The 27,657-nt window shown below is 37.6% G+C and overlaps 2 protein-coding genes across 5 annotated transcripts in view; both read left to right on the top strand.

Annotated features, from left to right (window-relative positions):
* The first annotated feature begins 897 nt into the window (after positions 1-897).
* sp3b (Sp3b transcription factor) lies at positions 898-13,579 on the top strand. Of its 4 annotated transcripts, XM_073851712.1 has the most exons (8): positions 898-1,145; positions 3,986-4,323; positions 5,003-5,120; positions 7,520-7,617; positions 10,029-11,214; positions 11,400-11,580; positions 11,675-11,871; positions 11,982-13,579. In XM_073851712.1, the coding sequence occupies exons 2-8, from the start codon at positions 4,036-4,038 to the stop codon at positions 12,257-12,259; spliced, it is 2,346 nt and encodes a 781-aa protein (XP_073707813.1). In that variant the 5' UTR covers positions 898-1,145; positions 3,986-4,035; the 3' UTR covers positions 12,260-13,579. The 4 variants fall into 4 exon arrangements, with proteins under 4 accessions (XP_073707813.1, XP_073707814.1, XP_073707816.1 ...); XM_073851713.1 differs by lacking the exons at positions 898-1,145; positions 3,986-4,323; positions 5,003-5,120 and adding an exon at positions 6,343-7,217; XM_073851715.1 differs by lacking the exons at positions 898-1,145; positions 3,986-4,323; positions 5,003-5,120 and adding an exon at positions 6,343-7,411.
* dnah9l (dynein, axonemal, heavy polypeptide 9 like) overlaps positions 12,837-27,657 on the top strand; it is a 66,286-nt gene continuing 51,465 nt past the window's right edge. The window contains exons 1-18 of the mRNA XM_073851834.1: positions 12,837-12,950; positions 16,106-16,176; positions 16,237-16,416; positions 16,493-16,739; positions 16,978-17,121; positions 19,313-19,514; positions 19,662-19,834; positions 20,804-20,921; positions 21,059-21,270; positions 21,361-21,603; positions 22,865-23,032; positions 23,334-23,450; positions 23,630-23,767; positions 25,157-25,281; positions 25,387-25,582; positions 25,740-25,844; positions 25,967-26,139; positions 26,250-26,472. Coding sequence (XP_073707935.1) covers positions 12,837-12,950; positions 16,106-16,176; positions 16,237-16,416; positions 16,493-16,739; positions 16,978-17,121; positions 19,313-19,514; positions 19,662-19,834; positions 20,804-20,921; positions 21,059-21,270; positions 21,361-21,603; positions 22,865-23,032; positions 23,334-23,450; positions 23,630-23,767; positions 25,157-25,281; positions 25,387-25,582; positions 25,740-25,844; positions 25,967-26,139; positions 26,250-26,472 — 2,949 coding nt within the window. The remainder of the gene's footprint in view (positions 12,951-16,105; positions 16,177-16,236; positions 16,417-16,492; positions 16,740-16,977; positions 17,122-19,312; positions 19,515-19,661; positions 19,835-20,803; positions 20,922-21,058; positions 21,271-21,360; positions 21,604-22,864; positions 23,033-23,333; positions 23,451-23,629; positions 23,768-25,156; positions 25,282-25,386; positions 25,583-25,739; positions 25,845-25,966; positions 26,140-26,249; positions 26,473-27,657) is intronic.

Here is a 27,657-nt window from a genome sequence, read left to right as displayed (position 1 = left end):
TACAAAATCTGAGCGCACGGATTGGAAATTCGTGGGCACGGTTTGTTAATCCGTGGACACGAATTGTTAAACTGAGGGAACAGTTTAAGAATTCGTGAGAACGGTTTATAAACTGAGGGAACGAATTGCAAAACCGTCCCCACGGATTAATTATTTTTCTTCTACAGGTGACGCAAGGGGCTCCGTACGTTTGCATCTCACAATTTTGTTTTTTTTTTCTTAGAATTGTGAGATATAAACTTGCAATTCTGAGAAATAAAGAATTGCAAGATGCAAACTCGCAATTGCAAGTTATAAAGTCAGAATTGCGAGATATAAACTCGCTTATGTGAGTTAAAGTCCAATTTTGAGGGGGAAAAAATGCCTGGTATGTTCTCAGAATTTCCAGTTTGTATCTCACAGTTTTGACTTAACTTGCAATTGCTTGTTATAAAGTCAGAATTGCGAGATACAGGCCTAAACTCACAATTTTTCTGAGAAAAATTCACAATTGCGAGAAATCAATTCGCAATTCTGACGTTATAACTTGCAATTAAAACGTTTATAATGCGCAATTTCTTTATTTCTAATAATTGCGAGAAAAATGTCAGAATTGTGAGATAAAACTGTATAAAACTGTAAGAAGAAAAAGTCGATTGAGTGGCAGAAATGGGCTTCATAACAAAACAATAAGTGTAGTTTTTTAGTGGTTGATTTAAGGTCATTTTATATCCAAAACTAGACTAATGTGTTGTACAATCTAACTAAAATCATCCAGGAAAAAAAATATTTTGTATAATTTTTCAGAATTTTTTTGCATTAATGTGCTGTCAGATTTTGCTAAGTACCTCCCCTTCAAGACTCGTGAGAGGGCGTGGTCTTATAATTTGACTGACAGGCGGATTTTAATGTGCCGTTCAGAAGCACAGGTCGAAAATGTGTTTTTGTATGTTGTAAAAAAATTGCATTGCTTTCCACATAACGCTAAAAAAGCTAAACGCTGGCTAGAGGTGTTGAGTCGACCGTCAACCACTGATACCACCGGGTTGTTTGTGTGACTCGTTCATTTTACAAAGAAGAGCTTCCAGAATTATGAGCAGAAGAAAATGGGCTTTTTTAGGAAATCCAACCTCCGTTTAAAAGAGGAAGCGGTGCCGATAAACTTGGTAAGTTTTACCACAAGTGCCCCTGCTGGGATTTTATGCATTTAACGTTACATTCCAATAATATCCGGCTTGCTAAATCAAAGCAGTTGAAAATGCATCCACCAGAATGCACAAACACATTGTTCTGTGCACAGAATTCATGTCAGTTGTCTCGGTAATTTAGTGCATAACTAAATGATCCAAACAGTTTCTTTTAGTTCTTGAAAATGCACTAATTTCTTTTAGTCTAGAGTAGTCTACTGTATTTTGGACGCAGGTTAATGACGTAAGCTGACAAGCGCCACAACATTGTGCCATGGAGCTGTAGTACATACAGTAGTGGGGTCCTTCGGGTTTAGCATGTAGTATTTCCCAATGCTGGAATGAACATAAGAAAGCTGGTTCTGTAATTGCATAAGAACAAACACTAAAGCACGTGAATCGGTTTCTACAAGGTCGAAGACAATGTTAACATTGGTTATTTTATTATAAAGGACACGGTGTCTGGGTTGTTTCGTTTAAAACCAACAATTCGATTAGAATTGTAAGCATTTTAATGTCATTAGAGTCTCAGGACATCTCCATATGAGAGCTGGCGGCCTTTCAAACATCGGCGTAGTTGCACATCAGTCGTAATTGCATATATCTAAAATGAATTAATAGAAAGATACTGCACGGTTCGCCCGTGAGATTTAGACTTTGACAGGCTTGTCTCCACGTATGGGAAATATCTATGAATCTTATTCTAAAACAAGACGCGGTAGCAAGTTTTCGCACAACAGCTGTAAGAGTTAACACCCAACGGCTTCTGGTAAGTGTTTCTCCTTTTGGATGTATGTTGTTGTCGGCTCTGTAGCACGTTTCCAACAGTATACCCTCCCATCTTTCCACGCCCATCGATTGGCGCTCTTTAAAGCTTTTGAAGCACTAGTGCTGAAAGGGGAGGGCAGTTTCACGACCCTTACTGTACTCCTTGTTTAGTTCACTTGTTTTGGTGAGGTTAGTTTAACCCACATTCGGTTTCGGTTTGCGTAAAACACTAGTCAAAACACTAGTCTAACTAATTCCTGAAACTGTATTTTGCTTAATTTAGGGCCATGTACAGTCAAACCAGAATTTATTCAGACACTTTCAACATTTCTCACATTATCACAGTTTAATCGCTATAGTTTAGAAAATGGTAATAAAATATGACAAGAACTCAAGAATTAAACTGTGTCAGAACAAATTCATCTTTATAATGTCAGGTAAGTTTGATAGAAAGGTGTCTAATGGATTACAATCAACCAAAATTCAGACAACTCTTAGTTTGACAATATACACAATTGCAAAGCAATGCTGAATTTAGTTCAGTCTGTGGTGTAAAAAGGTTGCATTAGCAATTAAAGAAAAAACACTTAAGTAAAACTTGGTCAGGTCAAAGTGTTATAGTGAATAATTTTTGGTTCCAGATTTTTATCAATTTTACTGGCAGTCCACTGTATGAAATTCTTTTGGGTATGAAATGTCACAGTTTACTTTGTTTTGCCATCCTCACTTACATAAATGAACTATAGTGTCCTGCACCCACTAGTGAAAAAACTATCAAAAATGATATCTGGTGTCTGACAAATGTTTGGTTTGACTGTATGTGCATGCAAAATCTCAACACATAGATGTGTTTTGGAAAGGCTATACAAATTTTGTTTCCACAATGGTTTTATGCAATTTGCCAAAAATCAACACTGAAATACAGAGAGTCAGGTAAAAAAAAAACAACAACCATTCATTGAGAGGGAAAATTTACTATATTCTAAGGAGAATTGTTTCTTCATCTACGGGTATCTTTGAGTTTATTTTAAAGTGTTACAGTGTAATAATACATTTAAGTACTGAGAAATATTAATTAGTCACATGTGCTTATTATATGGTTAGGATTAGGGCTTCTTGCATATAATTATGTATAATTTAGTGTTATTATAATAGTAAGTACATGTAACAAGGACAAAAATAAAGTGTTACCAAAATGTTTTGTTTGTTGAAACTCAGTTGTCTTAAAAGCTCATTTTAGCCTGGTTTAAGACACTAAGAACAAACAGTCTTAATACTATTTAAAGTGAGTTATTATTTGCACCTCAGTGCGAACAGTCACTACACTCTTAAAAATAAAGGTGCTTCACGATGCCATAGAAGAACCTTTTTGTCTAAATGGTTCCATAAAGAACCTTTAACATCTGAAGAACTGTTCTGTTTCACAAAAGGTTTTTTTGTGGCGAAAGAAAGTTCTTCAGATTATAAAAAGGTAAGAAAGAAGTGGTTCACTGAATGGTTCTTTGTGGAACCAAAAATGGTACTTCTATGGCATCGCTGTGAAGAACCTTTTAAAGCACCTTTATTTTTAAGAGTGTACACAAAATCATTAAAGAAATGTTTTTATTTTGTGTCTGTACAGCTAATTCTTAACATAAAAATATGTGGGTCATGTGGATAATTGTTTTTTTTTAATGTTTTTTTAATTAATAATAAAAAAATTCAAGCTCTAATTAAGATTTCTGTTTTTACATAATTCTTTAGTGTTTTTCATTTTTGCTGAATTGCATGGAAACAATGGGGTTCAGTTTGACCCCATGCAATTTTATAAACACAGCAAGAAAGTTAAGCGATTAAATTGTTTTCCACACCACTTTTTTATAGTAAAATATGACCTTAATATTTGTGCATTAAATTGCGCATACAGAATTAGAGGTTTGGATGCTGTTTTAATTGAAGGTCTAATTAAAGTGAAAAAAACTATGCACAAAACAAAAATACTTGTTGGCTGAAAGCTATTTTGCCAATTAACTTTAACATCAGTGTGAATCGGCTTTTCCTTTTTTCTTTAGATAACGCTTTAATTGGAAAAAGGATTACTTGAGCAACAAAAAGGATAGAGATGCCACCGAGGATAACAAGACGCTGTGCAGTGCCAAGCTGTGGACAAACACAGTCTTTGCATGGTCTTCCTTGTGATCCTAACATTAGGAAGGAATGGATGAACTTTATTTTTGACGAAGTTCCAGATCACGTCAGTAAGACACTGTTTGTTTGTTCGCTTCATTTTTCTGCGGATGCATTTTTAAACAAGACACAGTTCGATGCAGGCTTTTCAGAGAGACTGAAAATTAAAAATGATGCAGTGCCGACTATATTGAATCCAACAGTAATGCTGCAACGCACAGCTGTGAGTAACAGTGTTTTTACTATTTGTCACTATTGCTCTGTCTGTTACAGATCATTTGATGTGTACTGAATGTTTGTATGTTTTTAACTAAAATGACTCATATATTCACACAAAACTGTTACCCAATCATAGCAGTGGGCGTTTAGTTCCAAGTCTTGAAAGTGGCAGGCGTATTACTTCTAAAATCTGGTCAAATTAGGGCTGTTTTTTTGTATTGACTGATGCATAGATTTGTTTTTCAGTTAGTCAACTTGTCTACTTATTTTCACAAATTTGAGATTTGTGAAAGTCTTTAATCAAAACAGTTTTTTATTAAAACACAGTATTTGCAGTATGTTTTATTGTGTACTGCTCTTTTGGCAGTTGTAGCTCATTGCCTTTTCCAAAATATTTTCTTAAAGGGTACATACAGTGTATGCATACTGCAGAAATAATATTGGTTGTATGCTGTTGTGAACATTGGTTACTGTCATGTCCAAAAAACTAGTTTGCTACAACGTGAAACCAACCAGGATTTTATGAATTAATTTGCTGATCCATGATTGGCTTATTATATTGCTATAAAGGGTAAAGTGTGCCTAGTAAGTAGCTACTTTATATCATACTGTTACCGTTAATTTGTCTGTCTTATGCTTTCAATACTATACATGTTAAAATAAATCTATCTCTGTACTGTCAGCCCAAGACATGTCGTGAAATGGGATGCCAGACGGAGGACCCCAACACCAGAGATGGAGAATGCCAAACCATCCAAGACTTGAAGCAGCGCAGCTGGAAGGTTGAACCAAAGATCGAAAGTGTGTTTTATTGTTTTCTACTTCACTCTCTTTTTAATTGCCTTTAGATATACTGATGGTGGTGTTTTAATCCGTAGAGGTAGGCAGGTAGATTAGCAATCTGGATGCAACTGGAATACAGAGACTTGTGGTAGCAGCCTATGGCTTTTTTTTTTAAACATCAATGCCCCAAACTAGTAACCATTTTAAAGTGGCTAGTATTTATTTTCTGTATATTCTTTTTATTAGTTACAAATATTTGTAACTTCATGCAATTCTCTGTGGATCTGTTTGTTTCTGACTAGTAACTATGCCAGGTTTACTAGTATCTATTAATTACATATTAATGCTTATTTAGTTACTAATTGTAATTCCTAATTCTTACTTCTTATATATATTATGTTATATATAAGATATACAAAACTGTTTTAAAATAAGTCTCTTCTGCTCACTAACCCAGTAAACCAGTGAAATTTGTAAATATTTTCACTATTTTAATTAACTTTTTTATATATTAAATATATTTTAAAATGTATTTTATTCCTGTGATTTCAAAGCAGATTTTTTTTTAGAAATCATTCTAATATTCTAATTTGCTGCTCAAAAACATTTAGTATTTTTATGTTGAAAACAGCTGAGTAGATTTTTCTTCAGGTTTCTTTGATCATTCATTCATTTGATCATTCATTTATCTGAAATGGAACACTTTGTTAACATTATAAATGTCTTTATCATCACTTTTAATCAAATTAAAGTATCTTTGCTAAATAAAAGTATTAATTTCTATAATTACCCCCCCCCCCCCCTCCAAAAATAAATATAAAAAAATTACATTGACTCCAAGCTTTTGGATGTTATAGTTTATTAAGGTTACAAAAGCTTTTTTATTTCAGATGCTGATCACTGGAACTTTTTATTTATCAAATAGTGCTCAACTGTTTAAATATTGATAATAATAAGACGAACAGCAAATCAGCATATTAGAATAATTTCAAAAGTATCACTAAAGATTGGGGTAATGATGTTGAAAATGTAGCTCTGATCACAGAAATAAATTACATTTTAAAATATATTCAAATAGAAAGCAGTTATTTTAAATAGTAAAAATATTTCACACTATCACTGCTTTTGCTGTATTTTAAATCAAACAAATTAAGGCTTGGTGAGCAGAAGAGAATTATTCGAAAAACATGTAAAATCTAAAACTTTTGATTGGTAGTGTACATATATTAAAAAATTATGAGCCATAGAGGGATTTAAAGTTAATTTTGTCTATTGTGTATGAACCATGATTTAGGTTATTCTTGCTGGAAAAGATTAAAAAAAGAAAAGTAAAACATTGTTGAGAAAGAAATCTTAAAGAAAGAAATGGCTCAGACTTGGCGGTATTATCAAATTGTTTAAAACAGGCGGTAGATTATTATGATACAGTTGGCCCCTGGGACATCCGCAGTCACAGCTGTTTCCGCAAAGCGCTGTTTACCCAGGTGGTTAAACCGACACGTAAACTCGGGCAAGCGATAACTAACAGGGCTGTACTCGTCAAATCAAAACGAAACTAGTTAGTTTACATATATAGCAAATATCTTAATTTAATATTTCAAATTGTGTGAAATAAGAAATCTTCATTTCGTGAAACGATTGAATTTGAACCTACAACAATCTTGTGACATTGTGCAGTTAGTATTGTTTCACAACGCCTCTAGAGTAGCGCACTCAGTGTAATGGCCACCGGAGTTGCAAGTAACTTCCTGCCATACGTGAACAATTCCAGCTAGATTTCCAAAGACTCTCCGCATCTGCGAAGCGAACAACAAACAGGAAACGCTCTTTCCACGAAATTGACAGACGTACGGCTTTGACCAGTCCGTGTGCAGGGGGTCGAATCACACAGCCAATCGCGTCGTAGAAGAAAGGCGGGTCTTCCGTTTACGTGACGCAAATTTCACTGGTAATCTCCGAAGCCCCACCTTTTGTGTTTCCCGCACCGTCAATCAAAAATAAGAAAAAAATCGACCCGATTCTCCGATCACAGCCCGCCTTTGATTAAAACAATCATGTTGGGAGTTTAAATGAACAGATAAAGCTCCGATTTTGTACCGTTTCACGCTATGACTGGTACGTAACACTTAGCCCGATCGAAGCAGAGCACCGCCGGTGAGTTTGGAGAGCCATTAGCAAAGCAAGCTAGCTCAGTGTTTTAATCTTTCTCAGCAGTGACGCTAACCGTTAGCCAGCTAGCCTGACTTTAACAAAGTAAACATTTGAGAAGACTGTTGCACGGGCAACGCGAAAGCAGAAAGAACCGCCTGGTTCGTTTCAATTCCAAGCGCTTTGGCGGCTAATCTCCGCCTTTTCGAGGTGGGAGTTCGTTGAGCATGAATTTGTTTTGAGTTTTTTCTCTCGCTGTGTCTCCGTAGCCCCAGAACAGCCAGCGAAACAGCAGGAAATGGCTGCCTTGGACGTGGACAGCAGTCAGAGCGACTTTCTGCAGCCGGCCAGCGGCGCCCAGGACCAGGTATGCAATCCCCCTGTTGGTTTCTCGCTTCCCCGGCGCTGTCTTGCGGGGTGCTGTGGTGTTTTGGTGAAGTTCACACGTTTTAAAAATAGGGGAAAAGTCGAACACTTCCTGTGAGCCTTCGCTTTGTACGGCCACCCACTTTCTTACCCTTTTAAACCCGCCCATTGTGGGTCGGACAGACTCGCCACCGTCGCCTTGCCCGCTTTACCTGCGGTGATCCCGGGTCACCCCCACGATAGGGGAGGACCCCTCCACCGGGAAAAGCCTCCACCCCTACCCAGGCTGTCACAGATCCTCCACAGCTCCACCATTCCCCCTGGAGCGCTTGCGTGCACAGACCTGGCAAACAGAAGCTCTTTGTCACCTTTTGTCATGTGCACTTGGCTGTTTTCAACTAATACAGATGAGTTACCTTTTTCTGATAGACGCACAGATGTTTAAAGACGTTATTGTTCGTCATTAAACAGACAAAAGAACCAGTCCTGAATGACACATCTTAACATTGAATCGCCCTGTTGGTTTTTAAAATTGTTATAGATCTTACTCTGAACAATTTAAATGCATATGTTTTGTTTATGAATTGTGTTTGTTTTGCTTAAGCTAAATATTTTGACCTCGTAATGTCTCATCAAAATGTCATAACTGGATCTTCCAGTGAAAGCAACAGCCTTCTCTTTGATGTCCTATACAGGATTTCCCTATTCATTTAGGCCACTTAAAACCTTAAAAGCTCTCCTTCATCTGGATCTATTTTTTTTAACTGCAACGCCCACATCTTAAATCTAATCTTTAGTGCAACGCCCACGTCGTAAAATCCAGTTAAAACCAATAAATAGAACTAAGTCCCCACCCTTTAATTGTTTTCTGTTTTTGGTAATACGTTGCACTCTAATGTATATAACAATACAGAAGAAAAGACCTACCGCTACTGTTGTTACGATTATTTTTCATGCTATATTTAGTAAAAAACCTTATCGTTACTGAGGTCTGATGTTTTGAATTTTTGGCATTAATATGTTATAACAACTTTATAATAATGTGATTATATTTAAAGGGATAGTTCACCCAAAAATGAAAATTCTGTCATTAATTACTCACCCTCATGTCGTTCCAAACCCGTAAGACTTTTCGTTCATCTCAGGAACAGAAATTAAGCTAGTTTGATGAAATCCGAGAGCCTTCTGATTCTGCATAGATTGCAATGCAACTACCACGTTTAATGTCCAGAAAGGTAGTAAGGACATTTATAAAATGGTCCATGCGAATTCAGTGGTTCATTCGTAATTTTACGAAGCTATGAGGATACTTTTTGTGTGCAAAGACAAACAGAAAACACAAATAACGACTTATTCAACAGTTCTTCAAGTCACCATCTTCTGCCATTATCTAGAGTACCGTGACGCATTGATGCATGTTTACGAGCAGAAGATCGCGCACACATGCAGTACTCCGTAATGGCAGAGAAGGTGATTTGAAAGAGAAAAATTGTTGAATAAAGGCATAATTTTTGTTTTGTTTGCACACAAAAAGAAGCACTGATGTCACATGGACTGTTTTACTGATGTCCTACTACATTTTTGGGCCTGGGAACATTTCTGTTGCACTGCGGTCTATGCAGGGTCAGAAATCACTTGGATTTCATCAAAAACATCTTAATCTGTGCTCTGAAGATGAACAAAGGTTAGGAATGACAGGAGGTTTTTTAGTCTATAGTGACTTGAATTTTAATATTTTTCTATTTTTTATGGTCTGTTGATACCAAAGACAATAACTATTTCTAAAAAATTGTAATAATTTTTCTGTGGAAGAATAAAGTCAAAGTCGGTAAAACTCCAAAAATATCAAAAAAGTTTTATTTTAAAAAAAAACTATAGCATAGCGTACGTGATGTTTCGAGCATGCAGGCTCTTCATCAGACAAATTAAACACTAATGGGCCACTATATATCTCCAGGTGATCAAAATCACATGACTAAACACCATGTTAATAACAAAAACATCAACAAATACAATAAATCTACACCCAAAAACATGTGAAACTATTCAAAATACAAAAATATTATTCTCAATGTACACACTTGCACAAAACACTTTTCTTAATTTTTCTGTGAGAATAGGGAAGTCCACACCACAGCTATAATGGTAACGACACAGAGGAACAATATTATTGGAATCACTTTCAGAATGATATTTTTCCAGCTAATACGATAAAAACATTGACAGCCAATCAGAATCCACTGAGCTAACTGCAGCATGAGTTGCTTCTAAACAGAATGTTATTATCCATTGGTGTGAAAGCTAATATAGTTAATGTTTTTGGTGTGAATGGTTCTTTAGACTAATTGCTCTGTGTGTATGGTAGAATGTGTCATGAAGTACTAATATAATACTAATATCTCCACTTCACAGCAGACCACAGACCTCACGGCCATCCAGTTGACAGGCTCCTCTGATCGCTGGGAGGTTCTAACGCCTGAGAGCTCAGTGAAAGGCGAGCCATCAGTAGTGCAGGTACCCAGCGGAGGACTTCTGGGCAGCAACGGGCAATATGTGGTGCCACTACAGACTATGGCAGGGCAGACCCAGCCTGTTTTCGTGACTGCAGGGGTAGATGGAACCGGGGCCAATGGGGTGCAGTACCAGGTCATCCCTCAGCTGCAGGGAGCGGATGGGGCGTCACTAAGCTATGCAGCACCCACTGCAGACGGAAACACGCTGGGTACTGACATTACTATCCTTCCGGATGGGACACAGGGCATTGCCACAGCCGCCAATGCTAATGACCTCCAGAGCCTGCTTAGTCAAAGTGGGCACGTGCAGCAGATTTCTACCGTCTCACTGGCCGGATCAGGGTTTGGCGCACAGGGCCAGGTTGTCGCTAATATGGGGCTGCCGGGGAACATCACGTTAGTGCCGATAAATAGCTTGAGTAATGTGGATCTCGAGTCACTGGGGTTGGCTGGTGCTCAGACCATAGCGACAAGCGTTACTGCGGATGGCCAGCTCATCATGACCGGTCCCACCACCTCAACAAGCGATAACCAGGGTGACAACAAATGCACAGACCCACTTAACGCCAACGACGCTAACGCTAATGCCTTTGTGCCAACCACCACCTCTTCCACGACGACGTCACTCCCTGAAACGATAGACGGGACTGGCGTTCTCACCCAAGCCACTGCTGTATCAGCCGGGCAGCAGGATCCATCTTATATTCAGCAGAACCACACGGCTGGCGGCGAACCGGTGGTGCAGCTCTTACCGGCGCAGACGGTGGACGGAACGGCGCAAACACTACAAAGCGTGCAGCTGTTGAATGCTGGCACGTTTCTGATCCAAGCCCAAACCGTCTCTCCCACCGGCCAGATCCAGTGGCAGACCTTCCAAGTTCAGGGGGTTCAGAACCTGCAGAATCTGCAGCTGCCAGCAGCTGGTGGGGTCTCTTCACCCCAAATTACCCTTGCCCCTGTGCAGACCCTTTCTCTTGGGCAAACTGGCACCACTGGTGCAGTGGGACAGATCCCAAACCTTCAGACAGTCACAGTCAATTCTGTTGGTCAGTACCAGCAAGACGAGAACACGGAAGGCCACTCAGGTATGCAGAAACAATGCAATCACTTTCAAAACTTTTTAAATTCCATATCTTATATAATTAATGACTTAAAAGTCATGGAAATTCATCAAAGTCATTCAATATTTTTTTTAATATATTATGTAGCTGGTTAATTTTGGGGAGTTTCTTGATTGTTTTAAACAATTCTCCCCTCTATGTTTTTGCAGATATTCAAATTAAAGAGGAGCCAGAGTCAGACGATTGGCCAAACTCCACCCTGAACACCAGCGATTTGTCACATCTTCATGTGCGGTTGGTTGAGGAGGATAAGGAGGGGACAGGCTTTGAAGGAAAGAGACTACGGAGAGTAGCCTGCACTTGTCCCAACTGTAAAGAGGCTGGAGGAAGGTAATGTCAATGCAGAAGCTGAGATCTTGTTTTATCAGCTAAATAATGTTTAGATTTTTGTTTGTAACACTGTTTTGAATTTGTGTATTTTCAGAGGTTCAAGTATGGGAAAGAAGAAACAACACATATGTCATATCCCAGGGTGTGGTAAGGTGTACGGTAAGACGTCTCACCTTCGAGCTCACCTGCGCTGGCATTCAGGAGAGAGACCCTTCATTTGCTCGTGGAGTTACTGTGGTAAGAGATTCACCCGCAGCGACGAACTCCAGCGTCACCGCAGAACACACACAGGTATGGGCACACTAGAAGAGATCAGGATTTAGTGTTACGGCAGATATTTCATTTGGATCCATTATACGTGAAGATCTGTACATTTTATACTTTTATTTGTGTTTTTTTAGGAGAGAAGAAGTTTGTGTGTCCAGAGTGCTCGAAACGTTTCATGCGCAGCGACCATTTGGCCAAACACATTAAAACTCACCAGAACAAAAAAGGGCTAAACTCCAACACTGGGGCAGGTCAGACAGAAGTTGCCGCCCCCTCGGACACCATCATCACCGGGGGTGGAGCCACGCTCATCCTCACCAATCTGCAACAGGCTGGCACCCAGGACCTTCTTTCAAACTCCGACCTCCCGCTCCAGTTGGTCACTGTGTCTGCCAGCGAGGTCATGGAGTGACCAAAATCACGCCCACTTTCACAGCTCGTCTGCTTTTCACTATCAATTTTTATATATATGATAAAAATATATATATATATTATAAATATATATATTTTAAAAGTGACTTATCCATTTATGTTCAATAGCAGTCTTTTGTACAAACAAGGCAAAAAATGACATTAAATGTGGTTCCAGTTTCCACCGAAACACACACAAACATTCGCAAGCACCTACATGCTCACGAACTTGCGCTCATACACAAATACATTACACAGAAATGCCTTATTTTGTATCATAATCTGTAGTATAAAATGCTGGAGTTGCATGTGTTTTTACTTTTGCTCATGTATATGTTCAGGGGACGATCATTTGAGAGAGTGTGATTGTGTGATGGACGTTATGGTACAAGGAAAGCCAGGTTATGTATGTGCGTGTGCGTGTGTGTGTGTGATTACAGTGAGAATGACAGCAGGAGAAGGACACAGTCTGCTGCGAGGGAGACTTACTCATGATCTGTCCATTTTTATCCGCCTCCCTCTCGGCTGGCCTTCGTCCAAATGTGTCTTCACTCTTTGCTTTTCTTTTATTTGATGTCATGTTAGTGGTCTTTGCGCTCTCGGTCACGTGTCCTCTGGATCCGGTTCGAGGATCTTCTGATTTCGTTGTTCTGCTGCCCACATGCAACTCGAACAAGTCATCAGGTGGCAGAGTAAAACAATCGTGTAATAAACTTTATTTTTCTTGTATCGTTGCTCTTATCGCTCTCCAGATTATCCCTGTAACATTCATAATGTATCTTCCATTTCTTTTTGTTTTCTTCAGCCCCAAGCTGTTTATAGCCACAATTTATGTAGTCTAATACTGATTCTGTTGTATCAAAGACTCCTCGTTTTAATTACTTTTTAAACGTGTAAAATTTGATGTTACTTTTGTACAACTTTTTTTTTTTTTTTTTTTCAAATGCAACACAATTAAAGTCGAAAACCTTCCTATGACTCTTCATAACTACAAGTTTGGTTCTAAATGCTTCAAATTTCTGGTGTTGGTATGTATGTACTGAATGAGAGAATTGAACCTATGCCCAAATACCTCATAATACTGGCTATTTCAAATAGCATACTGCCATACAACTATTCCCGCTGTTTATAGTATGTATACTGTGCACAGTATGTGGATGACAGAATGCCTTACTTTGCAGAAACCTAAATGCACACTGCTGGGTATATTGTATCCCACAATGCAATGTGTTCAACTTAATCTTACATTTAAATTCTGATGAAGGTCTCAGAAGTATTTTTTTCTGGACATGTGTTTATTAAATTCATGATTAAATGCAAAGTAATTGTTTTTATTTCTGAGATACCTGGACCCCTTTGAAGCATTCAGCGGTTTGAAACATTTGTCATTGTGTGAATACTGCTTATAACACAGTAGGCTGTATACAGTATATACTGTGGTATTCTGTAATACCCTAGGGCCTAGGCTGTTTGGAATGCTAAATACTGCCTACTAGTTTTAGTAAGTTAAACAGCAGGCATTTGGAACAATATGGTATGCTTTGTTCTTGTCATCTAACTTTATGTTGCATGTTTCATTCAGCAAATCCAGTTATCTTTCTGGAAATAAAATTCTGTTTTTGTGTAAAACATAGTATCTTTTAATTTGAAACGCCAATGAAATAAAAACTTAAAATACATTTGTTAATAAAATTTGGCTGTTACTTCAGGTTCATTCATCACTCTGGAAAGGAAGGTCAAGTCATTTACATTGCATTATGGGATGTGGTATAGTGCAATTTTATCCACCTTTTTTCCCGTAAGATAAACAGAAGTCTCACCCATTGCCTTCTTCCGTGTTGAAGAAAAAAGTGGATAGTGTTTTTTCTGTTGCAATTCAAACTTTGGAAAAGATTTTGTAAGAGAAATCCAACATCTTGCTGAAAAAATAGCTAAAACCAGCCTAAGCCAGTTGGCTGGTCTTAGCTGGAAGTAGCTGGTTTTAGCTTGTCTCCCAGCCTGGCTACCCTGCTGGGAAAAAAAAAACAGCTAAAACCAGCTTAAAAATAAAGGTGCTTCAAAAGGTTCTTGAAGCGATGCCATAGAAGACCCATTTTTGGTTCCACAAAGAACCGTTTTGTCAAAGGTTCTTTAAAGAGTCATTTCTTGCTTACCTTTTTATAATCTGAAGAACCTTTTGTGTAACAAAAACATTCTTCAGATTATAAAGGTTCTCAATGGAACCATTTAGACAAAAAGGTTCTTTTTATGGCATCGTGAAGCACCTTTATTTTGAAGAGTGTAGGCTAATTGGCTGGTTTTAGCTGGTCACCAGGCTGGTTTTAGAGGGCTTTTGGCCACTTCCTTAGCCTAGGCTGGTTATAGCTGTTTTTTAACAGGGTAGGCTGGTCAGGCTGGTTTTAGCTTGCTGTTCCAGCTGGTCTCCCAGGCTGATCAGATAAGACTAACCTGACCATCTAAGGACGTGGCCAAAACTCCTCTAAATACCGTTTTTTTTTTCAGCATAGTATACATACTATATACTTCAGGAACAGTGAGTATTAGTAAGTTTGCTGTTACAAATATCCCCAGCTATTAGCCCTATAAAGCCTACTGTATCATATTTGATATGCAAATTTCTAAGGCTGAAAAATCTGTGGTACAAGCAGTCTGTCAGCTGCTTGATAGTTTATACTTTTTGGAAATTAAATGGTGTTTATAATTCTAAACTAGTCCTCAGTCATGCCTTTTTGCTGTGAAATTTATGGCTGTTCGTAATATTTCATTATGAATACTTACTGGACTGAAGCAACCACCTTTTTCTTCCCGTAAGAGTGGGTGCGGCCATTTGTAAATTTTATGGGTCTGGCTTCTGGTCTTATCCGCTTCCAGCTATTTTTAGCTGTCCTTTTGCTGCTTGATATTGCAAATTGATTTGGCTTACCATGTTATTTTAATGTACTATATTAATTTTGAACAGTTACTGCAGGTTGTTTTTCTCGCGGATAATAAACCGGAAGTCTCACCTATAGGCTACTTCCGCGTTAAAGAAAAAGGATTAAAAAATTATCATCTAAAATGTAAGTATCAAATATACCTCAGGCTTTTGAAAAATGTTTTTGTACACCTCTTAATCATTTGTGTACATTACATTGCAGTAATGTGATTTGCCTCAACAATAAAAACTCCAGTTGATTATAAAACTATATAGAAATATCTTATTAAGACTAACTACTCGGAGATAACAGAGTGAAAATTGATATTTATATTTTATGCAAAAATCTGCTATATTCTTATACAGAGCTTCGTGATTTACATTACAAGCTATTAAGTAATGTTATTTATGCTTTTTAGCCATATTTTGAGTCTCTTTAAGTGTGAGCTTATATATTTTTCTATATAATTCTATGTTTTGCCATAAAAGCCTTAAGTATCATATATGATGCTCAAAAAAAAAACACAGAACCATACAAATATTTAGTTCGATACACACTATTCTATTAAAACAATCTTTGACGATTCTTTCATGTGTCAGGCTTTACTGTGTTAAACCTGAAGAACTTTTGTGTTGTTAGGAGTATGTAGGATATTATGATTTACTGCCATCTATCGTGCTGGACTAAAACTTCTTTCTTCATGAAGTTAAAAAAAAACTTTACGGACATAAACTTTGGTATCAGTAGAGGGCAGTGTGCTTCTCCAAAAATGTGAGTTTGAAGTCGCAGTCTGCTGTAGTTTTGTGTTTCCTCTATTTTAATTTCTCTTCTAAATGTGTTTTAGAACTATAAATTGATTTTCCAAAAATTTGTATTACACAAATGATGGTACATCAGATCATCTTCACATGTTCGTGTATCATCTTATACAGTGTCTATGCAAACATGAGCCTGATACTCTTGCTGGCTTTTCCAATGCAGACTCAGGTTTCATTAGCACCAGGTGTGTTCTTCTCTCACTGTGGGTGCAGATACACAAAAGCCATTGACCCTGTTACCATAGGGACCTGAATCTACAGGAGGAGTTCAGTTTCTCTCCCCCACTGAAGAAGAAGGCAAAGAACGGCCCAGTGGATGAGACCACAAAAAGTCATGGCATCATTTTAGGATGGAAAGATAATAATGAGAAAAACTACAGCCGGATCAGACTCAGAAAGGATCAGACTCTGAAACTTGGTAGAAGGTGAGAGATATGTTTTGGTATATTTAAATGGACAGTTTACCACTGGACTATATGGCTTAAGTAGTTTTCATCTCAGCATGGCTGAGGCTGGTGTGCGCGTCCCTCTGGAGCAGGTGAAGATGAGTGCCATCTCTGATGAGCGTGTGGACTTCCTAAGGGAACAGGCCTTCACCATTCTTCGGCTCAAAACTGACAAATGGAACCGTTTTATTGGATTGGAGGAGAACCAGAGGGCCTTGCTTGATTTCTTTGACCAGGGCTGGCGAGAGTACCTCATTTTGTTTGTAGGACCAGGAGGAACTCTTCATGCAGGAGATGAACAGGTGAGTTTATCAAATACACTTATACAGTACACACTTATCTTCAATGTCCTGACTAACAGAAAATTCAGTCTCCCTCATTTTGTTCTCAGTGTGGCATTAGGGTGCCGTGTATCATTTCTTCTGCAAGTGTCTCTCATGTTCAGTGCACTGACTGGCTTTTGGTATTCGAAATAAGTCATCACTTGTTTCGAGTGCTTTCGCTTCTGAAAGCGCTACGCCCGTCTTTTCCTCCCCAAAGAGCTCCTCTTCCTGGTGGACCAAGCTTCTGTGTGTCTTTAAAAAAAAGAAGGGCGTCATCTCCAAAACAACATTTAGAACCCAGCTGTGGCTCGGAGAGGTTGCGGCACAACCCATGGACCACGCTCCTGTGCTCATCTCTCAGGTAAACACAACTAGGAATGGTTAGCTATAGAGTGTCTTTACAACGGCCATATTGGTGGCACTGAACGTAAACAATGCCACTGAACTTTCATATTTAGCTGATTATTGCTGCTGAAACTGGTCCGTTATTGTTATGTTTTGGGCTGTACTAATCGGTCAGACCGGGAAAAACATTTAGAGTACTATAGACTGCCAAAAGTTATAACAAAACAAGACTGCAAAAAACTGTCTGAGGTACAAAAGGCGTTTGTGGTTGGCCAAACTGAATTAGGATTTCCAGGGCAAGAATCTTGACAACATTTGTGTTTGTTCTTATCACTTCCGGTCAGGTAGGTGAAATATTAGGCTAATATTTTAATTAATACTGCTCGTACATATCTTTACCACCTATTAACTTTAGTTTGTCAAAATATTGCATCCTTTCCTGCTTATTAAGTCCTGCTTTATATGACTTAACAGCTTCCACATGTTTTTTTTCCGTGGTTTAGACAGCATAAATGAGCAGAACAGCATATCAGTAGTACTTTAACTGTGCAATCCATGCTGTTGTTTACATCTGAGTATCTCCAATATGGCCATGCATCTGGGTAACTGACCAAACTTTGATATAAGTACAAACCCTTTATTAGCACAACTAGGCAGGTTAGCTTACACATTATAATGTATAATAGAATAAATAAAGTAATATAAATTAAATAAAGTCAATTAAATAAAGTAGCACTTTAGAGTTTGACTTAGAGTTGGTTCAAGCTTAACTAGTATCCACCTTATTTTAAGAGAGGACATGGTCATTTGTAAATTTTATGTGTGCAAAAACTTTTATTTTGGATGCGATTAATTGCGATTAATCGTTGCACAGCACTAATTTATATACTATTATGGTATTTATTATATATTATATTTTTAATTAGCTTTATATTTAAATGTATTAGATTTATTATTTATTATATTAGATTTATATTTTCATTATTACATTTCAGTTTAATAATTAATCTTTTGTCATTAATTAATTAAATGTTTATGTTTCTATTTAGCTTTATTTTTGTGCCAGTTTTGGTCATTTTAGTACTTAAACTTATTTTATTGCAGTTAGTTGCCAAAGCAGCATTTTTAAATGTATGTTTTTCAAATGTAGTTTTTTTAAATACTAAATTATTTTCTATTTAATAATTATATTTGACTTTAATTTATTATAGCTTTATTTCAGTTAACAAAAAAAGATACATTATTTTGGCTTAAAGGAGAAGTTAACTTCCAGAATGAAAATTTTCTGATAATTTACTAACCCCTATACTCTTAAAAATAAAGGTGCTTCAAAAGGTTCTTCACAGCGATGCCATAGAAGAACCATTTTTGGTTCCACAAAGAGCCATTTCGTTCCTACCTTTTTTTAATCTGAAGAACCTTCTTTCACCACAAAGAACCTTTTGTGAAACAGAAAGGTTCTTCAGATTTAAAGGTTTTTTATGGAACCATTTAGACAAAAAAGGTTATTCTATGGCATCGTGAAGCACCTTTATTTTTAAGAGTGTATGCAATCCAAGATGTTCATGCCTTTCTTTCTTCAGTCGCAAAGAAATTAGGTTCTTGAGGAAAAAGTTCCCAGAATTTTCTCCATATAGTGGACTTCAGTGGTGCCCAATGGGTTGAAGGTCCAAATTGCAGTTTCAATGCAGCTTCAAAGGGCTCTACACGATCCCAGTCAAGGAATAAGGGCCTTATCTAGTGAAACAATTGGTCATTTTCTTAAAAAAATAAAAATGTATATATTTTTTACACACAAATGCTCGTTTTGCACTAGCTCTGCGATTTGCGTCTTCACACATTGCATAACAACGTTGAAATATTAATAAAAAGTTGGAAAAATGGTTAGTTCTTCATCTGTGTACTTCAGAGAACTTCAAAATCATCTGACAACATTGTGCATTTGTGGTTAAAAAGTATATTAATTTGTATTTTTTGGAACTGCAATGTGGACCTTCAACCCATTGGCTCCCATTGAAGTCCACTATATGGGGAAAATCCTAAAAAAAAATTCTCAAAAACCTTAATTTCTAAAGTAAGAAAGAAATGAACATCTTGGATGACCTGGGGGTGAGTAAATTTTTATTCTGGAAGTAAACGTTTCCTTTAAAAAAACATTGGTTGAAGGTAGGCCTTATACAAAATGAAAAAAATTGTTTTTTTTTTAGGTGTTGGTTGCAGTGCTTGGAAGTCCCCTGAATCAGTCCGCCTGGCCCCGGGTGGTCAGTCAGGACATTTGCAGGCACCTTGAGCATCTGCTCAGTGAAGCAGTCACACTGAGAGGGCGAGCACAGGGTCGAACACTACTGCCCCTGCCGCTGTGTGTGGAGAGAAAAGATGAGCACCAGCTCAGGTATGAACATGAATACTGTATGTCAATCACTCAATCAGTCATCTTTTGATCAAACATTTACCAAGCTTGTGATATCATGTAACATTTGTGTGTGTGTGTGTGTGTGTGTGTGTGTGTGTGTGTGTGTGTGTGTGTGTGTGTGTGTGTGTGTGTGTACAGCTCAGACTCCTGTCTGATTGACAGGGCGTTATTGTACTCCATTGAGACCATGGTGATTCAGTGGTGTCGACTGATGGGCTCTGTGCTGCAGCGGGACTCCTCTAAGCTTCTGCACCAGGCTGACCACCCAGGCCCTATAGTGGAGCTCATTTTCTGGACTAAACAGAAAGAAAACTTATTAGGAATCCAGAAGCAGGTGGAAATTAAGTCGATTTCAGTGTTTTTTATTTTTTTGAAGAAGAAGAAGAATCTGAAAAAAGTTAATTATTTTGCCAAAATAAGAGGATCTTACTTAGTACTGACCTGAATAAGATATTTCACATAAAATATGTTTATATATAGTCCACACAAGAAAATTTGGAATTAAAAAATTATCCTGTTCAAAAGTTTTCATACAGTTGATTCTTAATACTGTGTTGTTACCTGAATAATCCACAGCTGATTTTTTTTTTTTTTCTTTAGTTTTTCAGCATTTTTGTGTATTTGAACTTTTTACACTGAGGACAACTGAGGGATTCATATGCAACTATTACAGAAGGTTAAAACGCTCACTGATGCTTCAGCAAGAAATACAATGCATTAGGAGCCAGGGGTGAAAAGTTAAGGGCAAATTTAACTTATTTTGTCTGTAGCTTGTGAAGAGCAGTATTAAATAAAAAAAGGTATTTAAAATAAGAAAAATGTACACATTTTCATTCTGTTCAAAAGTTTACACCCCTGGCTCTTAATGCATTGTTCATTGTATCAATGAACATTTGAACCTTCTGTAATAGTTTCATGTGAGTCCCTTTTTGGAAAGGGTTCAAATATAGTTCAACTAGGACTCATGAACAACTATCACTTAAAAAAAACACAGCGGTGCATAATTCCAGTAACAACACATTATTAAGAATCAAGTGTATGTAAACTTTTGCACAGGGTCATTTTTATAAATTGAGCTATTATTTTCTTTTGTGGACTATATGTAAATGTCTTTTATGTGAAATATCTTATTTAGGTCAGTACTAAATAACATTTTTTTTGGTAAAACAATTAACAAGGTTACACAAAGCAATTAACTGCAAGGTGTATGTAAACTTTTGAAATAACTTTTGATATTTTAAATAAGTCTGTTGTTAAAATTGACTGAGTTTAAACTAAATCTAACTCTTGTTTATTTGTGCAGCTGCAAAACCCAAAAGTTGATCAAGTGCTGGAAATTTTGCAGAGGATCAAGAGCAGTTATTATCCTTCATTTTATGACATTATTCAAAAAGTAAACCATGGTAATCACATCTGAAATGTGTAAACACTCTCGTTATAACATTTAGATCTTTATGTAAACAGCATATTTTTATTTATAAAGCTTGTAGGTTCAAATGTCACATGCAATAAATGTAATAACGACGCATTGATATTCTAGCGGTGATGGAGGCAGAGGATATAGACCTGCATTTGAGGACCTTACGGCGGACCATAGCTGCATTCGAGGAGCGGAGCTTTACTGATCTGGAGCCTCTGATCCCCGCTCTGTTTCACACACTAGCTCTCATCTGGACACACTCTCAATTCTACTGCCGTCCACCACGTATCGTCACACTTCTTACAGAGTTCTGCAACCTACTTATTGACAAGGTGTGCTTTCTCATTTATTTAAATTATCTAAATTATGTTGATTAATATGATATTTGTGTAATGTGTGTATGTGCATATGTGGTTCTGCAGGCCTCAGTGTATCTAATTCCTGAGGAACTCTTTAAAATGGAGTTAGAGGAGGGTATGGACCGGGTTCGGAAGGCCATCCAGGTGTTTTGGGCATTTAAGCGCAGTTTCCAACAGCACCGGGACAAACTGACACCCACTGGACCTTACAGCCGACCAGGACTCACGGTCAAACCCTGGGACTTTCCCTCTGAGCTTGTGTTTCACCGCATTGATTGCATCATGGAGAGACTGCGCATGATTGAGGTGTGTGCGTACAAATCCATCCCCACTGAAATAAGCTGAGTATATATAATTTAGTTTTTTTAAAAACTTGGATTTAGAGGCCTGTTCATAGCAAATCCAAAATCTTTGGCAGAAGAAACATGAAATTAAAAACAAATTTCTATGTACTCCACACAGAGTCTGAAATGTTTTGTGATGATCTGTTCTTAAGATATTTGGAGGTTAGGCCTTTTTTTTCTTTAAAATGGACAAAATGTTTAGGCTTCAGTCATTTCCTTTTTCTTTTCTTTTTTTAATGCATACCTTGTAGGTCTTGGTTATATTAGATTTGGTGTGAAAATCAGTATTTTTTCCCCTTCACTTTTAAAGGGGTCGTCGGATGCCCATTTTCCACAAGTTCATATGATTCTTTATGGTCTTAATGAAAAGTCTATAATATACTTTGGTTAAAAATTCTTGATAGTAGTGTAAAAAAAACAGCCTTTTACCTCGTCAAAATCAGCTTTGCAAAAACTCAACTCATTTTAAGACATGGTCCCTTTAAATGCAAATGAGCTCTGCTTGCCCCGCCCCTCTCTGGGATTATGAAACGTAATGTTTACTTTAGCCGAATTTAGCAGCGAAACTTGCCAACAAGCACATTATTAAGAAAGGCCATTCACAAAGATGCATAATGCTTTATAAGATGCTTTATACTCACTTCTGTTGTGGGTGAAGCTGTATTTGGAACGATTCGCACGAACATAGAGGCATATGTCGATCGGAATTTGGCGCTTTCCTTTTAAAAGCGAAAGTAACGTTTTCCTCTGCGTCTTCAGCGGCTCAGATATCGGGAATAAATGACGACTGCTGTGTTTACTATTACATCCAACAACAGAACACCTCAATCGCTCAATCAGAGACATTCTTGTCTGCACCTGAGTCACACAATGGCGATCAGAGTCGGACTGTTTCAGCTCGGTGAGGGCGGGTCTAAAGTAAGGCGCTCATGTCAATCATCTAACGTGGGAGCGGCCTCTGTCTGTGTGCCGTCACAACGACAAGAAGCTGAGAATGACCTGATTTTAAAAAGGGGATATTACTTTTAAAGATTAAAAAATACTACTGGATGGATTTTTATCATTGTAGGGTGGTTGTGTACACAAACTGACAACACACATTAATGTTCAAACAACATGTAAAAGTTTTGCATCCGATGACCCCTTTAAAAAATGTTAGTTAGTTAAGTTTTTAAAACATTTGCAAATAATTTGCTTAATCTGTGTGTGCGTGCCTGTTTCAGGAGTTGTTTGGCTCAGCTCTGGACTTTCTAAAGCTGGAACGCATTGAGCTAGGTGGCTCTCGAGGGAAGATTCTCAGTGATATGGTATACAGCATGAATGATGAGTTCCTGGACAGCTGGAGAACTCTGAGAGAGAGCAAATACGACCCACTCGACTACAACAACAAGGTTTTAACAAACCTGCACAAATAAACACTACTAAGATTTTTTGTTTGCTTACCAAAAATACAGTAAAAACAGTAATAGTTTGAATGTTATTACAATGTTAAATAACTGTTTTCTATCTTAATATGTTTTTAATTTATTATGATTGCAAAGCTGAATTTCCAGCAGCCATTACTCCAGTCCAATTTCTTTTGAAAAAAAACAAAAAAAAACGAAAAACGAAACGAAAAGCATACTTTTGGATCATAGTGTATGTGCTCAAATTTATAATTTTTATATAAAAGCACACTCTTGTGTTTTCTAGGAGTTTGTCTGTGACTATAATCGATTCATGGAACAGAACAGAGACTTTGACCAGAGACTGGGAACAGTAATAAATTTGGCCTTCCAACACTCCCAGGGCCTGGACTCTGCTTTTAAGGTATCACGCATATACATGCACAGAGATGTGCGCACAAATACACACACAGATCCTCAGTAATAAATATAGACATGCATATGATTTGCAAAACACAAGGATTATAGTCATTATTTAATTTAATTTAATGTGTGCAATAATTCTGTCTCTAAGCCTCTAATATTGAAACCCTGTGTTTGTAGCTCCTGCAGATGTTTGGTACTTTATTAGAGAGGCCAAGGGTTCACCAGCTTTTTGCTCCAAACTACTCACAACTGCTGGTCATGTTCCAAGAGGAAGTCAACCTCTGCCAGCGCATCCTGGACACCCAGAGGGAGAAGGTTTGTGTGACTAATAATTACAAAGTGAAGCAGGAGTTTTGAAATTAGGGTTCATAAATAGCTGAACTTTATAAATGTGCTTTTGAAACCCTGCCTCACGAATCTTCGAAATCTTTATGAATCTTTTGTTTTGAATTAGGGTTTTGGAGTGTTTTCCATTGGTTTGCAGCTTGATGAACCCAACAATTAAATAATTTAACTGATCTCGGGTCAGTTTTATAATCTAGATTTTAATTGATGAATTTTAATACAAAATGCATGTGTAATATAAAAAGGAGAATGATTAAATGTAAATTACTCAAATTTAATGTCTTGTTTATAGAATTGTAATATCTGACCCTCGACCACAAAACAAGTCATAAAAGCCAGTTTTTTAGAATTGAGACTTTTACATCATCTGGAATCTGAAATAAAATTTCAGCTGATGTATGGTTTGCTAGGATAGGACAGTATTTGGCTAAGATACAATTATTTGAAAATCTGGAATCTGAGGGTGCAAAAAAAAATCGAAATAAAGAGAAAATCGCCTTGTCCAAATAATGTTCTTGGCAAAGCATATTACTAATCAAAAATTAAGTTTTGATATATTTACGGTAAGAAATTGACAAAATATATTAATGGAACACAATCTTTACTTAATATCATAATGATTTTTTTCATAAAGGAACAATCTATAATTTTAACCTATACATTGTATTGTTGGCTATTGCTGCAAATATACTTGTGCAACTTAAAGGAGTAGTTCACTTTCAGAACAAAAATTTACAAATAATGTACTCACCCCCTTGTCATCCAAGATGTTCATGTCTTTCTTTCTTCAGTTGTAAAGAAATGGTGTTTCTTGAGGAAAACATTTTAGGATTTCTCTCCGTATAATGGACTTCTATAGTGCCCCCTGAGTTTGAACTTCCAAAATGCAGCTTCAAAGGGCTCTAAACCATCACAGCTGAGGAAGAAGGGTCCAATCTAGCGAAATTTGAGGTTGAAAAGTATATAATTTGTAAATGTTTTTAGAAAATAACCCATCGTTTTCCTAGATAAGACCCTTCTTTCCTCAGCTGTGATCGTTTAGAGCCCTTTGAAGCTGCATTTTGGAAGTTCAAACTTAAGGGGCACCATAGAAGTCCATTATATGGAGAGAAATCCTGAAATGTTTTACTCAAAAAACATAATTTCCTTACAATTGAAGAAAGAAAGACATGAACATCTTGGATGACAAGGGGGTGAGTACATTATCTGTACATTTTTGTTCTGAAAGTGAACTACTCCTGGTTTTGTGGTACAGGGTCGCATATAAGTATTTGACGGAATATGCTCTTTAGCAAGGCGCTTTGGATAATCGCATACATACTGACTAATGTGCTGTTATTTCTTTGTGTTTCGTTGCAGATGAGAAACGGCTATCCCATCCTTGGTAAAAACATGCCAGCTGTTGCTGGTAACCTAAAATGGTCCCAAGAACTCAGAGAACGGATCCTGTCAAACCGCAGTAAACTAAGTCAGCTTACACATATGTAAGTAAGCTCACCACAACACAACTACAAGACTCACACAAATACAAACTTGTGCTTCTGCTGCAATATTTGACAAGGTAACATGCTGTATTCTGTATGTGTTAGGCCGTTAGACAGTCCTGAGGCTCAGCAGGTGTTGCAGGTGTGTGAGTGTGTATTGGAGGTTCTGGATCAGATGGATGAAGAAGTCTACGCTAATTGGAGTGTTGGATTGGATGAGTTGTGCCACACACATCTGAATGAACCACTGCTGATTTTGGATGAGGAGAGCAGCCTGTACAGCTTGAACTTTAACCCTGCTGTAAGACACATGCACAAACTCACACATTTTACTTACGTTGTTATTAATTAGTTCACATACTAATTAGTTAGTCAGTTTGTCAGTTTAAGATAAGTTTAAGTACAGCTCAGAAACATGCATTCAAACACATGTTTACTGTTATGTGATATTGTTTTAGTTGACGTCTGTTTTGAGGGAAGTGAAGTATCTTGGAATTCTGAAGAACCACAGCATTCCCAAGGCTGCTTTGAGTCTGTACTCTAAACGGGAAATGCTTCACATGGTGAGACTGAGTGTGGCAATCTGTGCCTTTCTGTTTGCACTGTGCCAAGAAATTAACTTTGTTTATTCCATTCTTTTAATCTTCTTTTGTTCCTCTCTCTTTCTCTGTATGTGCATGTTTAGTACACCAGTACTTTGTTCCAGATCACTCAGTGGTATAATAAACTACACAGCACAATTCTAGCTGTTGAGCTGCGTTTGGTAGAGTCTGAGCTGGAGGAAGTGAGGTGTACATTAAGGCCAGCATTAAAGGAACTGCAGTGGAGTGATGAGCACCTTTCTGACTACATTAAGAGGTAACAGATATATTGTCATATTGTTGTTAGCCAATCCAGAAAGTTTAAATTTGGTCTACTATGAGAAGGCGCTTAAGTTAATCAGCAGTATTTTCTTTGTATGCTTGTAGCACACGTGATCTGGTACGTGGCGTGTCGGAGCGTGTGCAGAAGAGCAAGGCCAACTTGGAGAAACTGCAGGGGCTGATGGGAGTTTTCAGCCACTCTGCCTGCATTACACGTAGGACTAGTCGTCGTGGAAATCTGCTCATCCTCACTGATGTAGAGGAGAACTTCAAGCGACAATACGCTCTCATCGCTCGCACAGGGGAGAAGATACATGAGCTTGTGCAGGTGCTGCTTTCACTGTTTGATTCAACACAATGATAGGAGCAAACTGTAAAAAAAGGGCTAAGGAGAAGGGCTAAGGGCTAAGATGATGTTAGATATTGATTAAATAAATAGTTCAACTAAGAATGAAAAATCGCTGAAAAACTACTACCCTTAGCCCAGCCAAGGTGTAGATGAGTTTGTTTCTTCATTAGAACAGGTTTGCAGAAATTTGGTATTAAATCACTTGATCAATGGATCCTCTGCAGTGAATGGATGCCATCATAATGATAAAACAGCTGATAAAAGCATCACAAAAGACCACAAGTAATCCACATGACTCAAGTCCATCATTTAATGTTATGTGAAGTGAAAATTCTATGTGTTAGTGAACAAATCTATCATTAAGATATTATAGATAGAGAAAAATGAGTCCTCTATTTATAATATTTCATCAGTGAAAAAGTTATCTTGTCTGAGTCAGGAGAGAAATATCCACAGATCAAGTGCGAAAACTGTTACACATATATGTTGGTGGATTTTGATGTGAGAGTATAACAACAGACTTTTTCACTACAGGAAGCATTACTTAGATTATGGACTGGTATTTTGGTCGGAAGCGGTGGTTTAAAGTTAAAACGCCTTGATTGATTTTTGGATGGACTGGAGTCATATGGATCACTTTTGTCTATATTTGCATATAATATAAACAAAATGGCGAAATCTCTATTGGTAGACACTTTATATTGTTGTCATGATATGTATCTTAAAGGTTGTATCAGCGATTTCTAGCCTGAAACATAAAGTGTCAAATTCAGCTGAGCTTTCTTCACGATCCGCTCGCTACCTGCCCCATAAATTGTCTGTGAAAAAACCGCGTCTCTCTGGTCAGCCTAGGGTCCGAGATATGCCAAAAAAACAATCGGCACTACCAACCTTTCCACAGATAAACAAACAGTGTTTCAACCAATCAGCGTCAGGGGTTTGGTGTTGTGGACTTTCCTACTGGTGCAGGGATGTGAGGGAGGCGGAGCGAAAGTCCACAACACCAAACCCCTGACGCTGATTGGTTGGAACACTGTTTGTTTATCTGTGGAAAGGTTGGTAGTGCCGATTGTTTTTTTGGCATATCTCGGACCCTAGGCTGACCAGAGAGACGCGGTTTTTTCACAGACAATTTATGGGGCAGGCAGCGAGCAGATTGTGAAG

The sequence above is a fragment of the Garra rufa genome, chromosome 12 (genome assembly GCF_049309525.1).
Source record: "Garra rufa chromosome 12, GarRuf1.0, whole genome shotgun sequence".
Lineage (NCBI taxonomy): Eukaryota > Metazoa > Chordata > Actinopteri > Cypriniformes > Cyprinidae > Garra > Garra rufa.
The sequence above is the reverse complement of the archived record's forward strand: the minus strand, read 5'-3'. Positions and strand labels throughout refer to the sequence as shown.